The following is a 22083-nucleotide window of genomic DNA, read 5'->3' as shown; positions in this document are numbered from 1 at the left end:
TATCTTTAAGTACGTTTCCGGATTTCCCAGTAACTGCATATCAAAGCACAATTTTAAGAAAGTGTATTTATACCAAATTGAAAATTTTCTATTTTGCTTTTTATCCAACCGAGTATATAAGAGACCGCTCTCTTTCAAATTTGCTACGGAACTGTTAAGTAAAAGACAAGATAATGTAGGGGTCGGCTATTGATGCTCGAAATTGCTTGCTACCTGGACTCTAGCCAATTCCAGATTCACCAAGCAGCTAATGTTGTCGGTTTCTTTGACATACAGGGTCATCAAAAAGGATCGGACCCACGATCGTAGTAAGAAATTTGGTTCGGTGGGGGGGGGGCTACGATTGGTAACGCCCCAGGTCGAACCCCCCCCCCCTATAAGCAAAAATATTCATTTTCGAGAGAAACGTTTTAGACAAACATCTGAATATTAGCCTTGAAGCTGACCTCAAGGTCATTTCAAGGTCAACTTTTATTTTTTTTTAATGAAAACCCCTATTTTTAACACTGCCAATCGAAAGACTGGAAAATTTAACGTTCAGATATGCATCCAGGTCATGTGACCCGATGACCTTTGTGTCCCTGGAATGACCCCGACTTGCTTGTTAATAATGGTTGAAAAAAACATGCTTCTTTGCAAAAACCTATCCTGTGATAGAAAGCACAGAAAAAATTACATGCGCGTATTGAAATGCTAAATATTTGGATATTTAGGATAAAAAAGATATAAGTGAATTGCAGGAATTTGTTTCTGGTTCGTGTACTCCTTGCAGTTATTAGCATGTGCACTGAATAAAGTGAATGGCACTGACGCTTCAAAAGTGAATCATATCATTCCTTCAAAGAATAATTTATTTAAATTATTCTACAAAAATAATGAAAACTTTATAGTTACTGAATTTAGAAAAAAATTGTTGCATAAATTATAATATATTACAATATTATTTAATTTAAATTAATTTTTTTTGTTTAAGGGAGCGTTCACATATGAAGTCACGCTTTATTTCAACCTTTTTTACTCCCCCGTACTTCTTGTCACGCTCAGTCACGAATTAACGGAAGCCCACCTATAATATTACGTCACATTATTTTGAACCCCCCCATATCACATTTTTTTTTAAAATTATAAAATACTTTTCGGAATCTTCTCAAATATGGGAATCAAACGTTACATGAACATAATCGAAAATATAAACCTAATTATTAACACCTTTTTATTCTTCTCAAAGAACATATCAAGCAGCTAGGATATATATGGACTTAATACTTTTAAGGTTGTCAATTAAAAACAAGAAAATCCACCGTGACATCACTCATACTTCTCGTGCAAAACAATTAATTATTAAAAATTGTAATCTACATATTCCACTCTGTTGAACATAACCTGAGGTAACCTACACTTGGAAGAAAAAAAACTCATTTTTTAATAACAAATAAGTTTTTGGGAATAATAATAATTAGTTTGGGCTAAAGTTTTTCATACTTTTTAAGAGTGGCAAGGGACATATTTTGTGAAATTTGAAATTTGTTGCTTGTTTATTGCAAAAATAATTGTATATTTAAAAAAGGCAGTTTCAGATTTTTTTTCAAAGTAAAGAAATGAACGAATCTTAACGTAGACTAAAGAATAATTCAGTTTTGGATTGCCTTTTTATTCAAAAAGAGAATATAAAAAACAGCGATAAGTGTCTATAAACTAATTACAATATTGTTTTAATGTGAATAATTTCACTACCACAAACATTATACAACCATAAAATAGTATATAACACAATTACAATTCAGAGTTACAAGATCCAATTTTAGAATAAGGTAAGTAGAAAATAATTAAGTATGTAAATAATTAACTAATTTAATTTATTTTATTTTATAATAGCCGAACTGAGCAATTTCGTAACAGTGAAACCATCAGTCTTTCAATAAATTGTAAATCTAATTAAAAGTAATCAATCTCCTTATAAAGGAAATTCAGAGGACGGACAGTTAGTTTTATAAAACTTGATTACATTTGCTGAAAAAGAAAACTTTAAATAATTGATGTGAATTACGTTTACCTTTTTTGTTTTCAACGAATCTCAAATTTTAAATAAAATGGGAGACGTAGAAGATTTGAGAATGTTTTAAAGTACCTAACTATTAGCTTCCATGTCTATTAATACAGTTTTAAAAAATCATTAATTCTAAGTTTTGAAAACTATCACAGATCAGTTCCATTAGCTGCTTTTATAAATGTATCACTTAATTTTAATATGTTGTAAATCTATTAACTTTTTTTAACTTTAGCTTTTGAGACAAATCTATTGTGCAAAAATGATCAATATAAATTTAAACAAAAATATTATTTTTAATTGAAAATATTACATAAAAATATGTTATAACAATTATTTACTCTCATAATAAAATAATTTCCGAAAAAATTCTTAGTAATGGTTAACTTTGATGATATTTCCGAATTTTGAAGTGAAGGGTTCGTATCTATTTTGCAAAAACTTCTTTTTAGTGCAAAAGTAAAATATCAGTTGCAAAAGAACTAAAAATTAGTATTTTTGCCCAAAAAATACAAAATTATTAAAAAATATTTTTTGTTATTAAAGTATTTTATCAAATAAAATTTCAGAGCGACACTATATAAGAAGGAATGTAATCTATTAATAGAAATGTGCATCGATCTAAGATTTCATTAATGTTAATTGTTAATAGATTTGAATTATTTTGAATAGTTTTACTAGTTGTTAATTGATATAAATATCATACAGTTGATGAATATTTTTAAAAATACAAATTAAATATTAATATATAATTAACATTAAAAGTATAATATGCTTTTGATTCATTAATTAATTATGAATGTTGATAAAGTTTTTTTTATTAGAAATGGTAATCTTTTTAGCCGGAAAATAGAAAGGGGACTATTTTTAACATGGATAACTATTATTTCAAATTAACCTTAAAAATGTAAACCGTGTAGAAAATTATCTGGTCAGACTTGCTTTACTTGTGGCAATATCTAGGCGATCATTTCGGGTCCTAATCTGGTCATGGCTAGCCCGTCATGACCAACAAATTTTCCAAGTATCATACATATATACATTTAAATTACATACTCTAAAAAATTAAATTGAAAAATTCAGTACATTAAATAAATACATTAAATAAATTAAATACATTTTCATATATACATTTAAAGAAATGGTCAGCATGCTTAAAAGTACCAGAGTCAACTATCCCCAATATATTCTGACAAAACCGATTGCTCAGCGCTAAATTAACTTGTCCAGACTAGTATTTAACTATCCAAAAAAATTTCACTTCTACTCAGACATAACAGCACGTATTGTCCGCGCCACATTTGCTGAACAATTTCTGGATAATTTTCTACACAGCAGATTGCAAATATTCTCGAGATTGTATTCGTAATCAGCACCTCAAAATACGTCGGTATACGTGGTTTTAACAGAACTAGAATACAGTTAGTTAGAATTATATATTATATATTATATAGTAATAGAATTAGTTAGAAACGTAATTTCTTCTAGTTTTTTAATTTGGGGTTTTTCGGGTTTTTTGGGGAAACTATGAAACCTTTTTCATCACTTCCGATAATATTTTTCTTTTCGGATAGGAAAAAGATTTGATACAATGTTTCTAAAAATGTACTTGAAAATTCGGAAAGTCATCAAAGTAAACAATTATCAAATTCTTTAATCTTACAAACTATTCAAAGATCAGGTCTGTGCATAGTACAAACTGAGATAGTTTTGATATTGTTCCCTAATAATTTTTGCCATTAGATTTATTCTAGAAAATGCAATTTGAAGAAATAAACCACGATCAATAATTAGAAAAAGATAACCTCATGGAAAATAATTATCAAAACTCATCGTGAAAACTTCTTTCAGTGTCGACCATTTTGCTTCCTAGGAACAAGTCCGTTTTACTGAGGATTTCTGAAAGATTCAATTTACCATCGTGATTCAAATCTGAGAGGTCTATCAAATGCTGGGCTTCCTGAATTGCATGTCTAGGATTTCGAGGATCAATATACATCTGAAAAAAAAACATTTTTATTGATAACTTCATTTTTATTTAAACTCTTAAAGTAACTTTGGGTCCGTGTAAAATCACGTTACACTTCCGGGGGAGGGGGTAGATTTTGTGATGATTTCTGAAGTACGGGGGGAGGGAATTTTAAGGCAGAATCACATATGAAAAATATAATTGTAAATAACAATTTTTTTGAATGCTTGAAAAAAATTTTAAATTGGTAAGTTTATTTTTCAAAGTCCTTTCAAATTTATTTCTTTTAACTATTTTATTACATTTCTCATTAAGAATTCATCTTATATGTTCAAAAGTTTAATTTCTTGGTTCAAAGTTGAATTAGTTTGCTAAAAAATTATTTTATTGGTTATAGGTTGAACTATTTTGTTACAAATTCTTTCCTTTTAGGTTCCAAATTAATTTTTTCAACTGAAAATTTAACTATTCTTTTATTGGTGAAAAGTTGGTTGTTTTTAGTTGAAAATTATTTTTTTTACTTAGAATTTAACTATTCTATTTTTGTTTGAATATTGATATTTTTTAGTTGAAAACTTAACTGTCAATTTTTCATTGAAAATTTATTTATTTTCTAAATTTAAGTAATTGGTGGAAAGCTAAAATAAGTGGTTAAACAATCATTTTACTTGCTGCAGATTGAAACATTCGGTTGAAAATTCGTTCCGTTTTTTATGAAAATTAATTTTGTAACCCTAATTTGAACTACTCCATTAGTGGTTGAAAATTGGTCGCTCTTGGTTGAAATCCTAAAAATTTGTTTAAAAATGCATGTATTTTCTTTTTAATTCATATTTCTTAGTAAAAAACGAATATCCTTGATTGAGAAATAAACTGCTTGCTTGCAACTTTATCTGCTTTGTTGAAAATTCATTATATTATTGGAAGATCCATCTCGTTGGTACAAAATTGAACTATTTTGTTTCAAAATATTTTTGTTGTTGTTGAAAATCAATCTTTTAAACTAAAATTTTATCTATCATATTTCTTGCTCAATAATTACCTCTCTTGGTAAAATTGTACTGTCTTCCATTTGAAATCAAAATTCTTATTTGATTGAAATATAAATTATTATATTTTTCATTGATAATTTATATTTTTAGGTAGAAAATTCAAGTACTATTTAATTGCAAATTAGTTTCTTATTATTGAAAACAAATCTTTCTATCTGAAAATTAATCTACTCTATTTTTTGTTTTGCGAAATTATTGTTTTTAATTAAAATTCAACTATTTGAATAAAAATAAACTTTTTGATTTGAAATTAGTATTTTTGAGTTGCAAATTCAACCTTTTTCCTAGAGAATTCTACCATTTGGTTACAAATTAATCTTTGATGGTTAATATTTCAAAAATTTGGTTTTAAAAGATCCTCACTTTTGTTCAAATGTTAAACTATTGGGTTGTCAATGCAATGGTGCGGTTAATAATGAACCTTTTTGAGAATTGAAATATTTGGTTTAAATTTTATCTTTGTAGGTCTAAGATTTAACTACGTGGTTACAAATTCAACTATTTTGTTCAAAATTTCATTATTTTGTTCAAAATTTAACTGCCCTCTAAGCAATACGTCTTTATGGCTTTATTTATTGAACAGAAAACTATTTGGTTGCGAAATCGTCTTTCTTGGTTGAGATTTCATCTCTTCAAATTTAAAAGTCAACTGTTTCCTTTAAAAAATCAAATTTATGGCTTGTAAACTCATCACTTTTGGTAGAAAATTAAACTACTGTTTTGTTCAAAATGCAATATATTTCGACTTGAAATCGTAAGCGTTTCATATTGATATGGCATCTAACATTAATTTTATTGAAAATAATTTATTCTCCTAGTATTCCCTATAGTGAAACAATGTTCTTTGTGTGATCTGTGATGATCTCTGACGAGGAAGGAGAGGGGTGGAAAAGGTTTACAGAATAGCTCGATGAAGTTTTTTAAATGGCCCCTTCGCAAGCAATTTTAACATTTCTTTCGAAAAAAAATCAAAATTAATTAAAAATTGTGTAGCAATATAATTTTATATAATTACCAATAATTCTGTTCGATCAGCCTTTCCATCTTTATTCTTATCAATGAGATGCCTAAATTCTTTCCTTCTTTCTTCACTTCCACCAACTGGTTGAAGCGGTTCCTCTCGAAGATCGAGTCCCATTCCATCTGAAGGCAAATCTGCAAATTCATCCTCTGTCAGCTGTTCATCGCCATCACGATCTAAAGTTATTACAAAAAATATATAAAAATTATTTATAATAAAATTTTTCACTGAATATAAATTATTTTTAATTTTCACTCGAAATATTTTTTTAATTTCCAAATATTTACCAAATTTTTCGAATAAATCCTCAACCATCTGCAAGAGAGCTCTATGACTACTTTCTGGATGTGTGAATGCCAAAAATTCGTCAAGTGACAATTTTTCGGGATCTGTTGCTGCCACCTCGGACCATCTTGCTCTATCTCTCATTATTATTTCCTTTAATTGTCTTGACAATTCTGAATGTTTTTTATTATGTGAAGTAATATAACTTTCAGAAAGACCATGTGATCTTAAAAAATGAGCGTGGTATTCCTCCCACGATATTTCGCCTGGAAAAAATATGTTTTACTAAATTGAAAAATTACTTGATCATAAACAAAAATTCTCTCTATAAAAAATGTCTGCGGTTTAGACAATAAAATTATATAAAATAAGTTGTATTAAAAACCCCAATGTTTTTTTGAATCACGTACCCCCTAAATTTATTTCATTTGTAAAGTTTAAGCGAAGCCTTAAATTTGTTTAATTTTAGATTTTTTAAGTTTTTTCCACTGAAAATAAGCATTTTTAACCACAAATCATCATAAATATTTCTCAGTCTGAACAATTTTAGATTATATTAGCAATCATCACAAAAAGTTAGAATTTAAAAAAAAATCATTATAGTTTGAACGTTTAAACAAGGTTTGCAATATTCGAACAGTTTTAGGTTATATTACATTTTCTACAGGAAATCGCTATTTTAAAACAAAAAAAAAAACATTTTAAAGGTTCATAATTTTCCACAATTTTAGGTTAGGTCAGAGTTTTACACCAAATTTGATATTTTTAAACCCGAATAATTACAAAATTACAAAAGATTTAGAATCTCTTCACAATTTTAGATTATGTTAGTACCAGTGGGCAAAACATTTGGCGACGTCTTTACGACATTGTTACGGCATCTTTACGACAACTTTACGATATCCTATGTCCATGTCGATAAGGTATCTTTACGAAGTCCTAAAAACATCGTATGATCTGACGATGTCTTTACGATATCGTAAAGACTCCGTAACGACACGGACATGGGATGTCGTAAATTGGTCGTAAAGATGTCGTAGCGTTGTCATAAAGACGTTGCCCAATGCTGTACCCACTGGGCGTATTTTTCGTTTGTAATTTATATAATGAATGATAAACAAATTATTAAGTACAAAATTATTAATGATTTCTCTTGAGAATAATAAATGTCACAAGTTTGAACAATTTCTAACTGCCTTAGTGTTTTTCGCCGGAAATTTAAGTTTTTGTTAAAAAATCAGTAGATTCCAAAAATGATTTATCATAATTTGAACAAGATTTAAAATCTTTAAAAAATTTGGATTATGTTATTGTTTTTCGTGTAAAATTATTTGTATTTTTAATAGTAACTCTTTATATTTCAACAAATATTAACGAATGTTCAATAACTTGAGATTTTACTTACATTCTTCATCGTAAATTGATGATTTTACATGATTATTTAATTAAGTCGCCCCGATTATTTAGCCCTGGCGCAATTTTCGATTAAAATTTTGAAAATAGCTCGAAATCGATAAAAAGATAGGCAAATTACAATAATAAAATAGCTTTTTTATGGGTTTTAAATTAAAAATAGTATTACTAATGATGCCATCACTGAGGGTTTTTTTATCAATTCCATTGATCTACTGGTCAACAAAAATGATAGATTGCAAATTAAGCGTCTACGTATAAAGATCAAATGAGGGGTAAAAAATTTTTATTTTAAATCTTTTAAGGACAATTTTCACGTTATATTCATATTTTCCAATTCAGTCAATATAGAAGAAAAATGCTTTTTTTATGTTATGACCAAAAGAAATCTCTGTAGCCTCTGAAAATTATTATCAAAAATTTTTAGCTCAAACTTTTTAATGTTTAAAAAAATTGACGATAATTCATCGCTTATATGTTAAAGTATTTAAATTTCAACATAACCAATAGCGCTGATATTCCATTTGCCATGGGTATAATCAGTTTTCGAAAAACCCCCGTGTGGAAATAGCCCAGGTTATCCCTAGTACAAGAAGGTTTCTGGTCGGGGACTGGCCGGGCTATGTTTGCTTTTTAAGAGCCTAGCCTTGCGCTGGTCGGGCACCCGCTAGGCAAAATTTATGTCAAAACCCCAGTCGGGGGCTGACTGGGCTCTGATCGGGCAAATCTTATGATCGAATGCTCAGACGGTAGCTGGCCGGGCGCTAATTGGCAATAATAACATTGTTAAACTTTGTTTATAACTTAATTGCTTTTTCTGATTTCATTAAGAAATGTATTTGTATACAAATCTTGAATCGTGATAAATGTATAGTAAACATTTTCAAATAAAGATTATAATAAAACTATAAATTAATGACGGCAAAAAACATACAGAATTAAAATTTATAATTGTTTAACACTTTTGTAAACGATTAATAATACATTTTAAAATAATATAATACCTAATATACAATATAAAAAGCAAATGACAAAAGCCTCGAAACAAGTTTTTTGGCGCGATTTTAAAATTACCTCATGCAAATTTCTGAAAAATATATGATTTAAAATTTTTTAAGAGAAAAATTCTAAGTTCCATCTTTATGAAAAATTGCAAAATTTTTAAAAAAATTTACATTTTGTATCAATCTTAAACGTTGTAAAATAGTATAAAACACCCAAAAACCAAACCTAACACGAAAGTTAAAAAATTTTTATTATTAAGAAATTGTCAACATTCACGATCAAGTTTCTAAGTTCCGTCGTTAAAAATTTTTAATGTTCGTAAAAAATTACATTTCCTGTCATTGTAAAAAGTTGTCAAGTAGTCTACAACCGGAAGAAACAAAATACCCCGAAGAAAAATTGTAATCGATTTTAATTATTCATTTAAAAAGTATTCTATTGATATTCTATTGATATTCTATGTAGGTTCGATACCCCGTAGCGTTGGAAATTTTATTGGTAATATAATGTTTAAAAATATAATATATGCATTTACTCTAAACAGGACTATTAATATTTAAAGTCAAAATACTCGCAATCATTTAATATTTATTTTTAAATACTTTTTTTGTCTCTCAACGACTACGTGGAAATAGTTCCTGTTGTCTGTGTGCTGGGCGTGTGGAATTTCATATTTTAATATGCTCCAATTCTGCAGTAAAACAGAATCAAATTGATCCCTTAATTCAGTGACATATGCTCTTCATACAATTGAAACTCGAATGATTGGAATCCATTAAAGCACAAATTAATTCCGTCCAAGCCACGGTCGGGCTCCCCAGCCAGCCCCCGGCCATGCTCGATGTCCGGACGCTGGCCAGCGCAGCGTGACGATGCTGGCCGGAATCCGACCAGAAACCCCGGCCACAGCCCGACTTAAAGTCGGGCTCTCCAGCCGTTGAATTGCCAGTCCCCGACTTAAATTTTCATCCATGCCCCTCTGCGCTTCAAACAAATCAGATTCGCTTTATGATCAACTGTTGAACATAATATTTTTACCACACAATTTAAAGGCAATTATACCGTTTTGGAACAAAAGCTTTTTCCGTAAAACTTTTTTTTATAATTGCAAATGGTTTTTGTTTGCGTCTGAAACCGGCCACACTCTTACTTTTATGTATCTTAGGCTGCTGGTTCATAACAAAAAAAAAAAACATTTTTTAATTACGAAAAAAAATCTAAATTTTTTTCCCGCAAAATCTAGATTAAGAATCTTAATAATCTAAAGGTTCTAAAGAACTTTATAAATTATTTTCAGATTTTTAATTGAATTTATTTTTGAATCTCAGAAATTCACTTGATTCAAGCAAACGATTTTTTATTTCAATAAAAATTTTTCTGATTTTAAAGCGATCTTCATTCTGAAGCTATATATGGTGAGATTTTTCTCATACATTTTAAAATTAAATAAAAAATTAATTCAAAGATAAAAATGGCAGTCCACAGTTTCTATATCTGGAAATTTACGGAAAATATATTTTAACGAGTTCATGAATATTTTTAAATATCTCAAAAGTGATGATTTCGTAGGTCATTGAATCTTCTTACATGAGTTTTTTATATTTCTGTTCGGAACAGAAATATAAAGTCGAATATTTTTTATTGTTTAATGTTTAATTATAATAAAGATTATGATTTCCAATTAAAAATAATTGAATTCATACAAAATAGTTCAACAAAATAGCTGAATTCTAAACCAAACTTGAGAAAATTCACAATTTTTTTCGAAGATTTCAAACGTCGAAAAAGTCTTCTTTTTTATTTTTTTAGGATATTTTTTTAATTTTAGGAATTATTCGAGTAACTTGATGTATTGAATTGAATTTTTGATGCTCAGTTTTTCTTATGTTTGTGGTGAAATTTGAGGTAAGTGGATTATAAAAGGGTGTGGATCTGAGAGATTAATTGAGTGATTGTGAGATTGAAAAGGGGAGGAAGATATTTTTGAGGATTTATACAGATTTGCGTGGAAGTTGAGGTTAGGTTGTTCTGAGATTTGTGACAGGATGGAGGGCTGGCTCGATCGGGTTGGTAGTAGCAGTGTTGGGTAGAGACAGCGAAAGACAAGATAGGTTCCAGACGGCGGCGATAGATAGAGGCAGGAAAGGATAGAAGGCGGGAGAGTTTGAATTAGGTTCATGACTAGAAGGAAGCGCTTAGTACACCGAAAGAGGCTTTTATCAAAAGGAAGAGAGGGGAGAGGGGGGGTGAAGAAAAGGAAGATGTCGGTACAAGCTTGGAATATACAAAAATGTTTAGATCGCCGCCGGAAAAGCAGAGTTTTGTAGAGAAGGGTGATAATAGTAAGGAGGCTGAAGAAAGCCGAGATGAAACTGAAGTTCCGATTAAAAAGAAAAGACTGAAAGAAATTCGCGAAGTTTTAATAGAAGTAATGGGGATTTATGAAGAAAAGCAGGAGAAAAGCGGAGAAGAATTAAAGAAGGAAATTAGGCGGAAAATGTCGGAACCTTGTAAAGAAATAAAGAAGTGGGAAGAAGTCAGGGAACAATTAGAAAAGAGGATTCAGTCATTGAAACAAAAATTAGAGAAGCTGGAACATAATAATAAAATGGTAGAGGAGATGCAAGGTAGGATAAAGAATGTAGGAAGCTCGAATCGGGATTTTGGTGGGGGCGAGAGTGGGAACATGGCGAAGGAAAGGCTGAGAAAAATAGAACAAAGAATAGAAAGAAAAGAGAGGGAAGAAAGAAAAAGAAACATAGCGATAAAGGGTATAATATTAGAGGGGAAGGAGCAGAAGGAAAGAGTGGAAGAAGTACTAAAAAAGATTGATGCGAAGGTAGAGATAGAGGAAGTGAGAAAAGTAGCAAGGAAAGAGGAAAGAGGAAAGAGAATGGTACTAATGAGACTGAAGAAATAGGAACATAAAATGGAAGTGATTACAGAGAAGAGGATGTTATATAAAAGATCGGAGAGAATGAAGGATGATTTTACAAAGGTAGAAAGAAAGATGCAGTATAAGTTAAGGAAAATATCGGAAGAGGAAAGTAAAAAAGTGAAGAAGAACATGGGTTAAGTATGGGAAAATACAGATAGACAGAGTATGGTGGGATTAGGATGAAGAAAGGGAAGAGAAAGTATGAAATGAGCTACAGGGAGACTAGGAGAAGAAAGAACGGGAGAAAGAAAAATAAGAAATAGTTACAAGGAAAAAGAGACGAGAAACGAAAATAGGGAAGAATAGAAGATATGTTAATGGAATATAGCAGAATTGGAAAGAAAGGATAGGGAGTTTATCAGAAATTTAACATAATGGGATGAAGTCATAATGGTGAAGACGTAGCTAGATGAAGAGTGATGGGAAAGAGTAAGGACAAGGTTATCAAGAGGTTACAAATGGCCAGTTGAAAATGCAAAGGGGAAAAATGAAAAAGGCAGAGCAATGGGAGGAATAGTGTTGGGAGTAGGGAACGAATGTATAATAGGGAAAGATACGAAAGAATGGAACGAACAAGAAGAAGGATTAATAGTAAAAGGGGTAAAGATGGGAGGAGAGAAGTTGAAGGTAGTGGAAGTTTATGTGTACGGTGAAGAAAATAATGAAGAGAATAGACTTATAATAGGTGGGGATTTCAATGCGTGAACAGGAGATAGTGGAGGAAGGGAATGGGGAGAAGACAGAGTAATAAAGTCAAACGATAAGGTAATAAATAGGGAGGGAAAAAGTTGTAAAAGAGCTTGGAGGAGTTGGGATATTTTATCTTAAACGAAGATATAAAGGGAGATGAGAAAGAAGAATATTTACGCTCAGGAGGTTAAAGGGGAACGTTAATTGATTATGTGATAGTGGATGATGAGGTGAGAAAGAAGGTCAAGAAACTAGAGGTAAGTATATTGGTTCCAATCACTTTCCAGTAATAGTGACATTAGATGGACAAAAAAGTTATAACAATGTGAATAAAAGGAGAGCAACGGTAAAAAGTATATAAAAAGGGGATTGGACAAGGCAAGGAAAAGAATAGTCTAGAGAAATGGTCAAAAATATCAAAATGGAACAAAAATAAAGTTAGAAAAGGGGAGAATAGAATTGGATGGGATGAGAGAAAGAAAAAGAAGAAAAATATAAACTGAAATATTGAAATGGTAGAATAAAAAATATGTTTTTTGAATTTGCTAGAAGGAGTAGAGAGAAAAGTAAGGAAGGGAGGAAATTATGGTAGAGAAATAAATGAGGGAGAGGACATAACAAGGGAAGAAATATTCAAGGTTTTAGGAATACTCAAGGATGGAAGGGCAGCTGATATAGATGAGATTCCAAATGAAGTATGGAAATATGGAGGAACGGAACTAGAGGAATGGGCTTAGATAATGTGTAATCGAGTATAGAAAGGAGAGGGGTGACCAGAGTTATGGAAAGAAAGAGTAGTTATACCAATAGTGAAGAAAGGCAATGGAAAGGAGGTTAAGGATTATAGGGGTACGTCCCTGATGCCAACACTGTATAAAATATATGTAACTGTTTTGTCGGAGAGATTGACGAAAAAGTTGAGGAAAAAAAGATAGAGCCACCGAGTATTCTGTATATTCTGAAGTATATTCTGAACTATCTACTAAATAAGAGGATTGAAAGGGGAAAAGGGGCAATGATAGCAATGTTTGTGGACTTAAAGGCGGTGTTTGACTCATTAGACCGAGGCAAAATAGAAAAATGTATGGCGAAGAAGAGGATAAAAGAGGAATTATTGAAGAGAGTATCGGAAATTTTTAGAGAGACTAAAAGCAGAGTAAAGGTGGAGAGAAAGTAGGAGATAGTTTCTGGTTAGTAAGAGGAGTGAAGCAAGGATGTCCTCGGAGCCCGCTTTTATTTAATATGTTTATATCAGACTTAGAAGAAGAAATGAGGAGCGAAGGTTGGAGAGGAGTTAGGATATAGAAGGAAAAGATATATACACTGTCATACACAGTCGGTATAGTATTGATGGCAGAGGATGAAGAAGAGATGGCGGGCCTAATGACACGATTAGAGAAATACTTAGATGGGAAAAAGCTGAATTTAAATGTAGAAAAGACAAAGATTATGAGGTTTGAAAAGAAGGGAGAAGGAAAAAAGAATGGACAGGGATATGGAAGGGAATACAGTTAGAAGAAGTAAAAGAGTTTAAATATTTAGGATATATCTTGCAAACGAATGGAGAACATAAAGCTCATATAAGAGGAAAGATTAAAAAAGCAGCAGGGATAATGAAACAGATATGAGTAATAGGAAAGAGAAGGTTACAAAAATTGGAAAAGGAGAATGTGATTATTTGTCACGCTGGTTCGGTCGATATTAGGTTATGGAACAGATATGGGGATGAAGAGAAAGGAAAGATGTTAAGAGTTTGCAAGAAAGGTATATAAGGTGGACACTGGCGGCAGAATGGAGTATGCTAGGATATATGGTGAGAGAAGAAGTGCAAAGGGATAAGTTAAGTATCAGAGCGGGAAAAAGGGCCTGGAAATTTGAAACGAAGCTGAGCGAGGGAAAGGGAGGGGAGTTAGCGAGAAAGTGTTTGATTGAGGCAGGAAAGAGAAGAGGAAGGGTGATCGAATGAACGAGTAGGGAAGAAGAAAGGAGGGAGTTCTTTAATGCTAGAAACATAGAGGACGGGACTCAAATAAATAATGAAGGATTGAAAAAATGGAACGAAAAACAATTAATAGAAAGATGGGAGATGATTGAGGAATCAAAATAAAAGAAATGGTATAAGATGATTAAAAAGGAAGGAGTACCGAAGTATTGAGAAAAGGGGTGAGGAGAGTGAAGGTGGACCAGAATAGCAGATTTATATTGGGAAAAGAGGTAAGGGAGGGGATGTATTGGGAAAAATAAAAGAACAGAAATTATGGAAAATGTGATTGGGAGGAGGAAACATGCGAGCATGTATGGAAAGGATGTAGGAGAGGAATGGAACACAAAGAAAGGTGGCAAGAGAATGTGGTTAAGATTCTTGGGGATGATGGATTAGGAGAAGAATCTATGAAGGTGTTGGAGGGTGCCAGAGGAAAGAACGATAGAGAATGAAAGAATGCATGTGAAAAAATGGCAACGGAAAAAAGCGGAAGTCGCTTAAATTAGAACCGTAAAGATTGTAAGAAATTTTTATGTAAGTAAGTATTAATAGCATAAGCTGACCAAGATGCGTTTGCCCCCCCCCCTCTCTATCTCTATCTCTATCTCTATCTCTCTGTAGGTCAGGAATAACAACTTGGAGGAAAAACGTCTTTACATTTTGTAGACATTTTTTTCAGTAATTGAAATTAATTGTTTTAAATGAACATTGTACTATTATATTATTGGTTAAAAATAGATCGTGTCTGGTTGAAAATTCGTCGTTTCTCGTATAAAATTAATCTTCTTTGGAAGTTAAGAATTCATCTCTTTGCTTGATTTTGATTGAAAATTCAATTCCTTCCTGTTGAATTCAACTTTTTTTCTTGAAAAAATAAAATCTATGTTTGATTTTAAAATGTTAAATACTATATTTTTAGTTCATAATTAATCTTTTTTGGAATAAAAACATAATTACTTGGTTAAAAGTTCAAATCTCTTGTTAAAAATGAATTTCTTGCCTGAAGATTCATAACTTTAATTAAAAATTCATCTCCTCAGTTGCTAAATAAGATATTTTGTTGAAAATTCTTTTTCTCTTTGATTGAAAACTATTTTCTTTACTGAAAATTTTACTATTCCAGTTGAAACTTCACTATTTCGTTGTAATTTTTGTTGTTAATTTGTTGTATAACTTTTTGTTTAAACCGGAAATATTTCAGTTGAAGATATATAATTTTAGTTACAAATTCATTACTTCTTTTGAAAATGTAGCTATTGCTTTCAAAATTACTGTTTTCGTTATTGAAACTTCATCTTCATTCATTTGAAAATCCATGCTTTTCGATGAAAATTTATCATTTTGGTAGAAGTTAATTTTCTAAGTTAAAAATTGATCTTTTTGGTAGAAAATTCAACTATTCCAGCTGAAGAATCATCATTTTAGTTGAAAGTTTTATCAGTTTGGTTGAAAATAAATTGTTTTCACTGAAAATCTAACTATTTGATTTTTGATTAAAAATCAATATTTTTTAGTTCAAAATTCAACTATTTAATTAATAATGTTTTCGATAATTTAAAATTCCATGATATCGTTGAAAATAACAGCATTCCAGTTAAATATTTATTATTTCAATTAAAAATTAATCTTTTTGTTTAAAAATAAAAGTACTTCGCCGAAGTTTGAACTTCTCGGTCAAAAGTTCAAGTATTATTCCTTTTGATAAATTTTTAGTAGCTTATTCAGTAATCTTAATTTTCGCTTGCACATAAAAATAAGACTAAAATCTGTTTATTTTAGAAGCTTAACGGAAACATTTCACATTATTTCCAGATTTTTCAATTCAAATAGTAAAGGAAAAGGTGTGTTTTTTTAGATATCTGCTTAATTATAAATAAAAAAATCTCTTTAACCTCTGAAAATTATTATCGAAATTTTTTGAGTTAAAACTTTATAATTTCTAAAATCTCTAAAATTTGAGATATTTCATCGTTAATATGTAAAAAATTTTAATATACTGTAGTGTATAAACTTTATAAGTTAGTTTAAATATTAAAAATGTCATTTTTCATTTTAATCGTGTTATAAAACTCATATGATTCATAAAGCCAAGGTCATAGTATAAACATTTTTTTAAATTGGACCTTTTATATGGTTAACATGCAATTATTTTTTTCAGGTGGTGGTTTGAAAAATTTATTTTGAATGAAGTCTATTACTATGATTCCATGTTATGTTTATGTACTGAACAAATTAAATTTTGTATTTCAAAGTGCTGGGCACCTTTTTTCCTAGTTATAGTATATAAATAACCTTACATTTCTCATAATCCTGAAGTTTGCAGACTTTTTTTTTTAATAGCAAAAGATATCAAAGGTTCATCCAATCACGAACACAGTTTTCACGACAATAATAGTTTCAAATCAACTTTGCACATTATTTTCAGTTTTTACAATTGAATAAGTTAAAAAAAATATTTTCGAGACGTCTACTTACGGCTATAAAAGTTCCCTTTAGATCTCTACAAATTATTATCAACGTTTTTTTTGAACCCAAACCAAGAAAGAAGCCAAGAGTACTAAAATTTGCAATCTTTCTTTTTTTCAACCGGAATAGAATGACACAAACAACCAATAGTAAACCGTTTCGAGATAATAATCGAAAATAGCACCACGTACTTTTCAATAATTCTATATTAAAGAGAGCCCAAGAAAAATGGTGCATGTTGTGCTTTTTTTAGATTAAATAAATTACCATTTCGAGGATTATTGTCGATAGCTGTGAAAAGTCCTATGTTTTCTCTCATGGCACGATCAATGTGATCAGTAATTTTAGCATGAATCCATTTTGCTAATTCCTGAATATCCAGTGTCTCATCCTCATCTGTGTCAGCCCGATGGAAAATGTCTTCAAGAATAATTCGAGGATTATCCTGATTTTCAATTCGTTCTACTTCTCTCATCCTTTCATTGTCTTTTCGACTTAATCCCATATTGCGAAATCGTGCTAAATTCTTCTCCAGCTTTTCACCAACTGTCGCGGACTCTAATTCCAAAAAAAGGTTCTCCACGTTATTCACTTCTTCTGTAGGCGGTTGGCTTTTTAAAGGAACTGTTTTTTTGTATTTTATGAAAAATAGCGTCATATAAATTACTAATGGGAATAAAATTGTCCAACGAAGAAAACGAAGGGATGCAATATCTGATTTACAAGTCATTACTGAAACCTGAGAAATAAATATCAGACATTATTCAGGGTGTCTAACAGTGTTTGGCAGTAACAAGTTACACAGAACGTTTAATTTTTTTAGTAAGGTTAACGCACTATTTATTCTAAAAAGTAACGTTAACGGTAACGCGTTACAATTTTTGGATAACTGTAATGCAAAGTAACGTATATTATTGTATGTTGCTTTACGAAATTTTGTAATGGTATCTATAATAAATTATGTGTTATGATAACTAAAAAGGAGACGAAAAAACAAACCTTTTACAAAAAATGTATATTGCAGAATCGTTCTTTAGGACAAAAAGAAAACAAATCAAAATATTTTAAATTCTACGAATACCCTGTGCTTTCCATTATTGTAGTATAGATATTGTTTACATTAAAAAATTTTTCTTTGTTTTTTTTTAGATTTCACTTTTCTTATTAAAATTAAAAAAGTGTGTTTACGAAGATTAGATGGTAATTGTAAATCCAAAACATTTCCAAATCGAGAAAAATATTAAATAAATTACCTATTCAAAAAACGTTTTACAAACCTAAACATTTTTGTATCGTTTTTTCAAAGTCTTGTAATTTAGAATTAAAAATAGCGTAAAATAAAAACACTTGACAGATTTTGTATTTAAAATGTAAAATTTTGAAATCTGCTCTTAATAGAAGCATTTGTGAAACTGATTTGACTCATTTCTTACTAAAGTTTCATCTTTATAATTTCTTTATTCAAGATGCTAATTCAACCCTGTGTTTTTCGGCTCCAGAAATTTCTTTTAAAATTTCTTTTAATGACGTGAATATTCCTTGAAATCCTATGAGTTCTATGGATATCGTACATAATCTTTTAAAATTATTTTTAAACCAATGAACTCTGGAAATTCTATAAAAACTAAGTAAATCCCTGAAAATTCTTTGAGATTTAATGGAATCTTTTTCAATCATTAAAATCGCTTGAAACCCTATAAATATCCCTGCAAATCTCTTGAAAGCGGTTAAAATCCCTAAAATGCCGTGAACTATTTCGAAATAATACGCGATCCCTCAAAATCTTGTCAAAATGCATTGAAGTCTTCAAAAATCCTCTAAAATCAATAGATATACATGGAAATTTTAGCTCTAATTAAGCCCTGCATAATGCTAAATAGAATCTACTTTAGCCTTGCCCAATGTCCTCTTTTGTCTTCCGTTAGACGTACTTTTACCTTATTTAGAATTCTACTAAATTTCTTTTACTCTTTTTTTCAAGTCCTCTATAGGACCTTCAAATTTTTGAATTTTATGAATTTAAATATTAGACCTTTTTAAGTTCTATGTAACTCTCAAAGTCCTACTTCGTTCTTTGAGAACGTACGTATTTATTCTGAATTTATATGTGACTCAAGTTTAACTATTTAATAATTAATTTTTAATACATAGTGACAACAATTCTGGATAACAAGGCAGAATAATGCCATTTTGTTGACATTAATAATATAATTTCTAAAAAATATGTTTGTATATTATTATCACTTCTTCTCATTCGTCGATTTTCTTTATATTTATAATCATAACAAAATTAAAATTGTTAAAAGAGAAGCGATTTCCTTCTTTAGATCGGAAAAATAAAAAATGTAATATCAAAAATTAGTAATGTTACTCGCTATTAAATATTTCACCATTTAGTTCTTCAAATTTAAGGAAAATGATAAAGCATCAAACATTCGTGCGAAATAAGTTCCTTTTTTAATTTATTTACAATTGAAATATGTTTACTATACAGTCAAAAAAATGACAATGACTGATCGTTTCTAAAACTAATAATTTCATAACCAAAAACGTCTTTCTTTTGATACTATAAACAATTATAAATGCAAAATTAGACTATGGACATCCAAAACTGTTTATTAATGCAGACATTTTTAGAAATAAAAAAAAACACCAAAATTAATTGACTATTTTTCTGCAATTACTTGATTATTATTGGAAGCTCTTGAATAAGTTTTGTTAATTGCACTTCCGTGTTAAAAAAATAAAGTAAAAAAAGGACAATTTCACAACTTTCTTTTTTTGTCTATCCGTAAACAATCGAAATAAACTCGGAATTAATTGAAGTGTAGTAGCATCTAATGCACGAAATCAATAAATAAAATGTTTCAATTAATTTTGTTAATGTTCAAAAGAAATTGTCTTGACAAATACGAACATTAGCAAAGTCTATACGATAAATCAGCTTGCTTAAAACAATAAAATATGTGTTGCGAAGATCGATTTTTTCCAAACACAACGCAGTCAAATCAATTTTAGACCCTTTAAATGAAAACAGAATGTATTTCCCTAAATGAGTGGCCGAATAAGGCACTTCTTTCTATAACCTTTCAACATTCTTAAAACGCTTTAAAATTTTGTTTCCAAATCTTCCAAAATCCACATATTGTTCAAAAATGTTTTGAAATCTTGTTAAATTTTCAATAAAATAATTGTATCATCAACCAAAAAAATGTATTTTTCAACTAGTTAAATTTTAAATCTGAAAATATGAAATTTTTACCCAATGAGGCAAATTTTTGACAAAAGACTTGAGTTTTCAACTAAAAAGATGACCGTGTCTATGTTCACTGAAATTCAGTAAGTATGGAACAAATATTTTTTGTGTGGCCTAGACACTTCGAGAAAATATCCATTTTCTCCAAAAAATGAAATAGTTGAAAAAATTACCCTTTCACAACAAAAAAACATTTTTCACCAAAATATATAACTTTTCAACTAATGATGTGCAATCTAAAAAAAAATTTCATTAAATTACAGTTTAATTCTACCAGAAAAAAAAACATTTTTTTAACAAAATAGCTGAATTCTCAATACCTTTGGATTCTTCTTCGAAATATGTAAATTAAGTCTCTTTATATTTTCATGAAGCCCTTTTTTAACTTCATACTTTGTTTCTTAATACAATTTCATTAACAATTTTTCTACGTCATTCAACATAAGCGTACATTTGTGTGGCCACATATATGGATCTGAAACTTTTGTATTTCATTATAAACAAAAAAACCGTCTCAGTGAGACTAAAACGATTTTCAAGCTGATGCTTACTTTGTTTGTAATTAATAACGACAGCTTTAAATCCATATATGGACGCACACAAATTGTACACTTACACTTCATGACGTAGAAAATCTGTTACCAACATTGTTTATAAAAAAAACCCCACCTAGGTATTCCCTTAACGAATCCAAAGGCGTTTTTACTTCTGATACGGCACTAACTATACGCGCGTAGAGGCCGTCAATGGACGCTCAAGGTGGGGGGGGGGGGGGGGGGGGGGGGGGGGGGGGGGGGGGGGGGGGGGGGGGGGGCAGAAGCTGTCAAACGTGAAGCCGGTTGAAAATCTGGCGGGCCAAAATTGGAAGTTGAGTGTATTAACAAATGATTTAATCGTTAAAAAAGTGGTTCAAACTACCTTGAAATTTAACAGATTCTTGGTTGAAAATTTTGGAAACATTTAATTTTTTACACCCCTTTAAAAATGTGAAAAAGTTCAAAAATTATAGCGTGTTACCAAAATGTTAAGAATAGAATTATTTCCCATTATTAAAAAATCATTAAATTAAAATTGTTTCTTTTATGAAATATTTTTAGACTTATTTGGAAATTATGCTTCATATAATTGATAGTGCCAAAATTCGTAATCTTTATTGATAAATAATCTTGTAACTACAAATTTTTAAGAAAAGGATAAACATTCAAATTTATTTGTCTTGTGATCACGATTGATAAAAAATATTACATTTTCAAAAACTCGAAATTTGATTCCCGACTTGAATTTGTATTTCTGAGTTTTCCGGTATTATTTTAATTTCCACTTGATTCCCGTTTTTCCTGGTTAATAGATACCCTGATTATTTAACAAAAGTCTCTTAAATAATTAATACTTTCCATTTAATAATTTGAGCATCTGTATTATTATTTAAATAAAATTCAATATATATTTTTCCTTTTACTCACCCCCATTTAGCCTTCCAGATTTCTTGTAACTCCATCAATATATTCATTAGCTTTTATCTTCACAAAGCAGCTTAACTTTAATCCCTTACGAATTTTCTTTTTAACTGCACTTATTATAAAACAAACTATTATTCAAAATTCAAACAACAAACAAAAGCATATGTTTGGAATTTTTGTTTCATTTAAATGTAAATAATGCTTTTAGGCAAAATTTATAAATTAAAAAAAATATATTCCCCATCTTGTTGAAAAATAAAACACTTTTGAGTATAACGGTTACAAAAACCTTCTGCTTATGTCTGTGGTCAGTAATATTTTCACTGTCAAAGTCATATGGAATTCTCCTTTAAATTGAATTATTTAATAGGGATTTTCAGTTTATAATGTTTACGAACATGTATTTTTAAAGACTTTAATTTAATTTCACTTTATTTCACATTTTTATTTCAATATTTTAATGAATATTGGAAGATTTGTGTCTTCTCTGGCGCGAC

The 22083-nt window shown here is 29.9% G+C and overlaps 1 protein-coding gene across 1 annotated transcript; it reads right to left on the bottom strand.

The window, feature by feature from the left end:
- Positions 1 to 2538: 2538 nt before the first annotated feature.
- On the bottom strand, positions 2539 to 22083 carry LOC117177462 (45 kDa calcium-binding protein). The gene is made up of 5 exons (XM_033368174.1): positions 21590 to 22083; positions 17138 to 17609; positions 6377 to 6640; positions 6084 to 6265; positions 2539 to 4046 (listed from the first exon to the last, which is right to left on the bottom strand). The coding sequence occupies exons 1-5, from the start codon at positions 21593 to 21595 to the stop codon at positions 3870 to 3872; spliced, it is 1101 nt and encodes a 366-aa protein (XP_033224065.1). The 5' UTR covers positions 21596 to 22083; the 3' UTR covers positions 2539 to 3869.

The sequence above is a fragment of the Belonocnema kinseyi genome, chromosome 7 (genome assembly GCF_010883055.1).
Source record: "Belonocnema kinseyi isolate 2016_QV_RU_SX_M_011 chromosome 7, B_treatae_v1, whole genome shotgun sequence".
NCBI classification, from domain to species: domain Eukaryota; kingdom Metazoa; phylum Arthropoda; class Insecta; order Hymenoptera; family Cynipidae; genus Belonocnema; species Belonocnema kinseyi.
This window is presented reverse-complemented; position numbering and strand designations above follow the sequence as displayed.

What these genes read in the sequence shown, in the direction of transcription:
- LOC117177462 (XM_033368174.1), bottom strand. An exon ending in CGACAATAATCCTCGAAATG is followed by an intron (nt 6,641 to 17,137) that starts GTAATTTATTTA and finishes TATTTTTTCCAG; the next exon opens with GCGAAATATCGTGGGAGGAA. An exon ending in CTGATCGAACAGAATTATTG is followed by an intron (nt 4,047 to 6,083) that starts GTAATTATATAA and finishes TTTTTTTTTCAG; the next exon opens with ATGTATATTGATCCTCGAAA.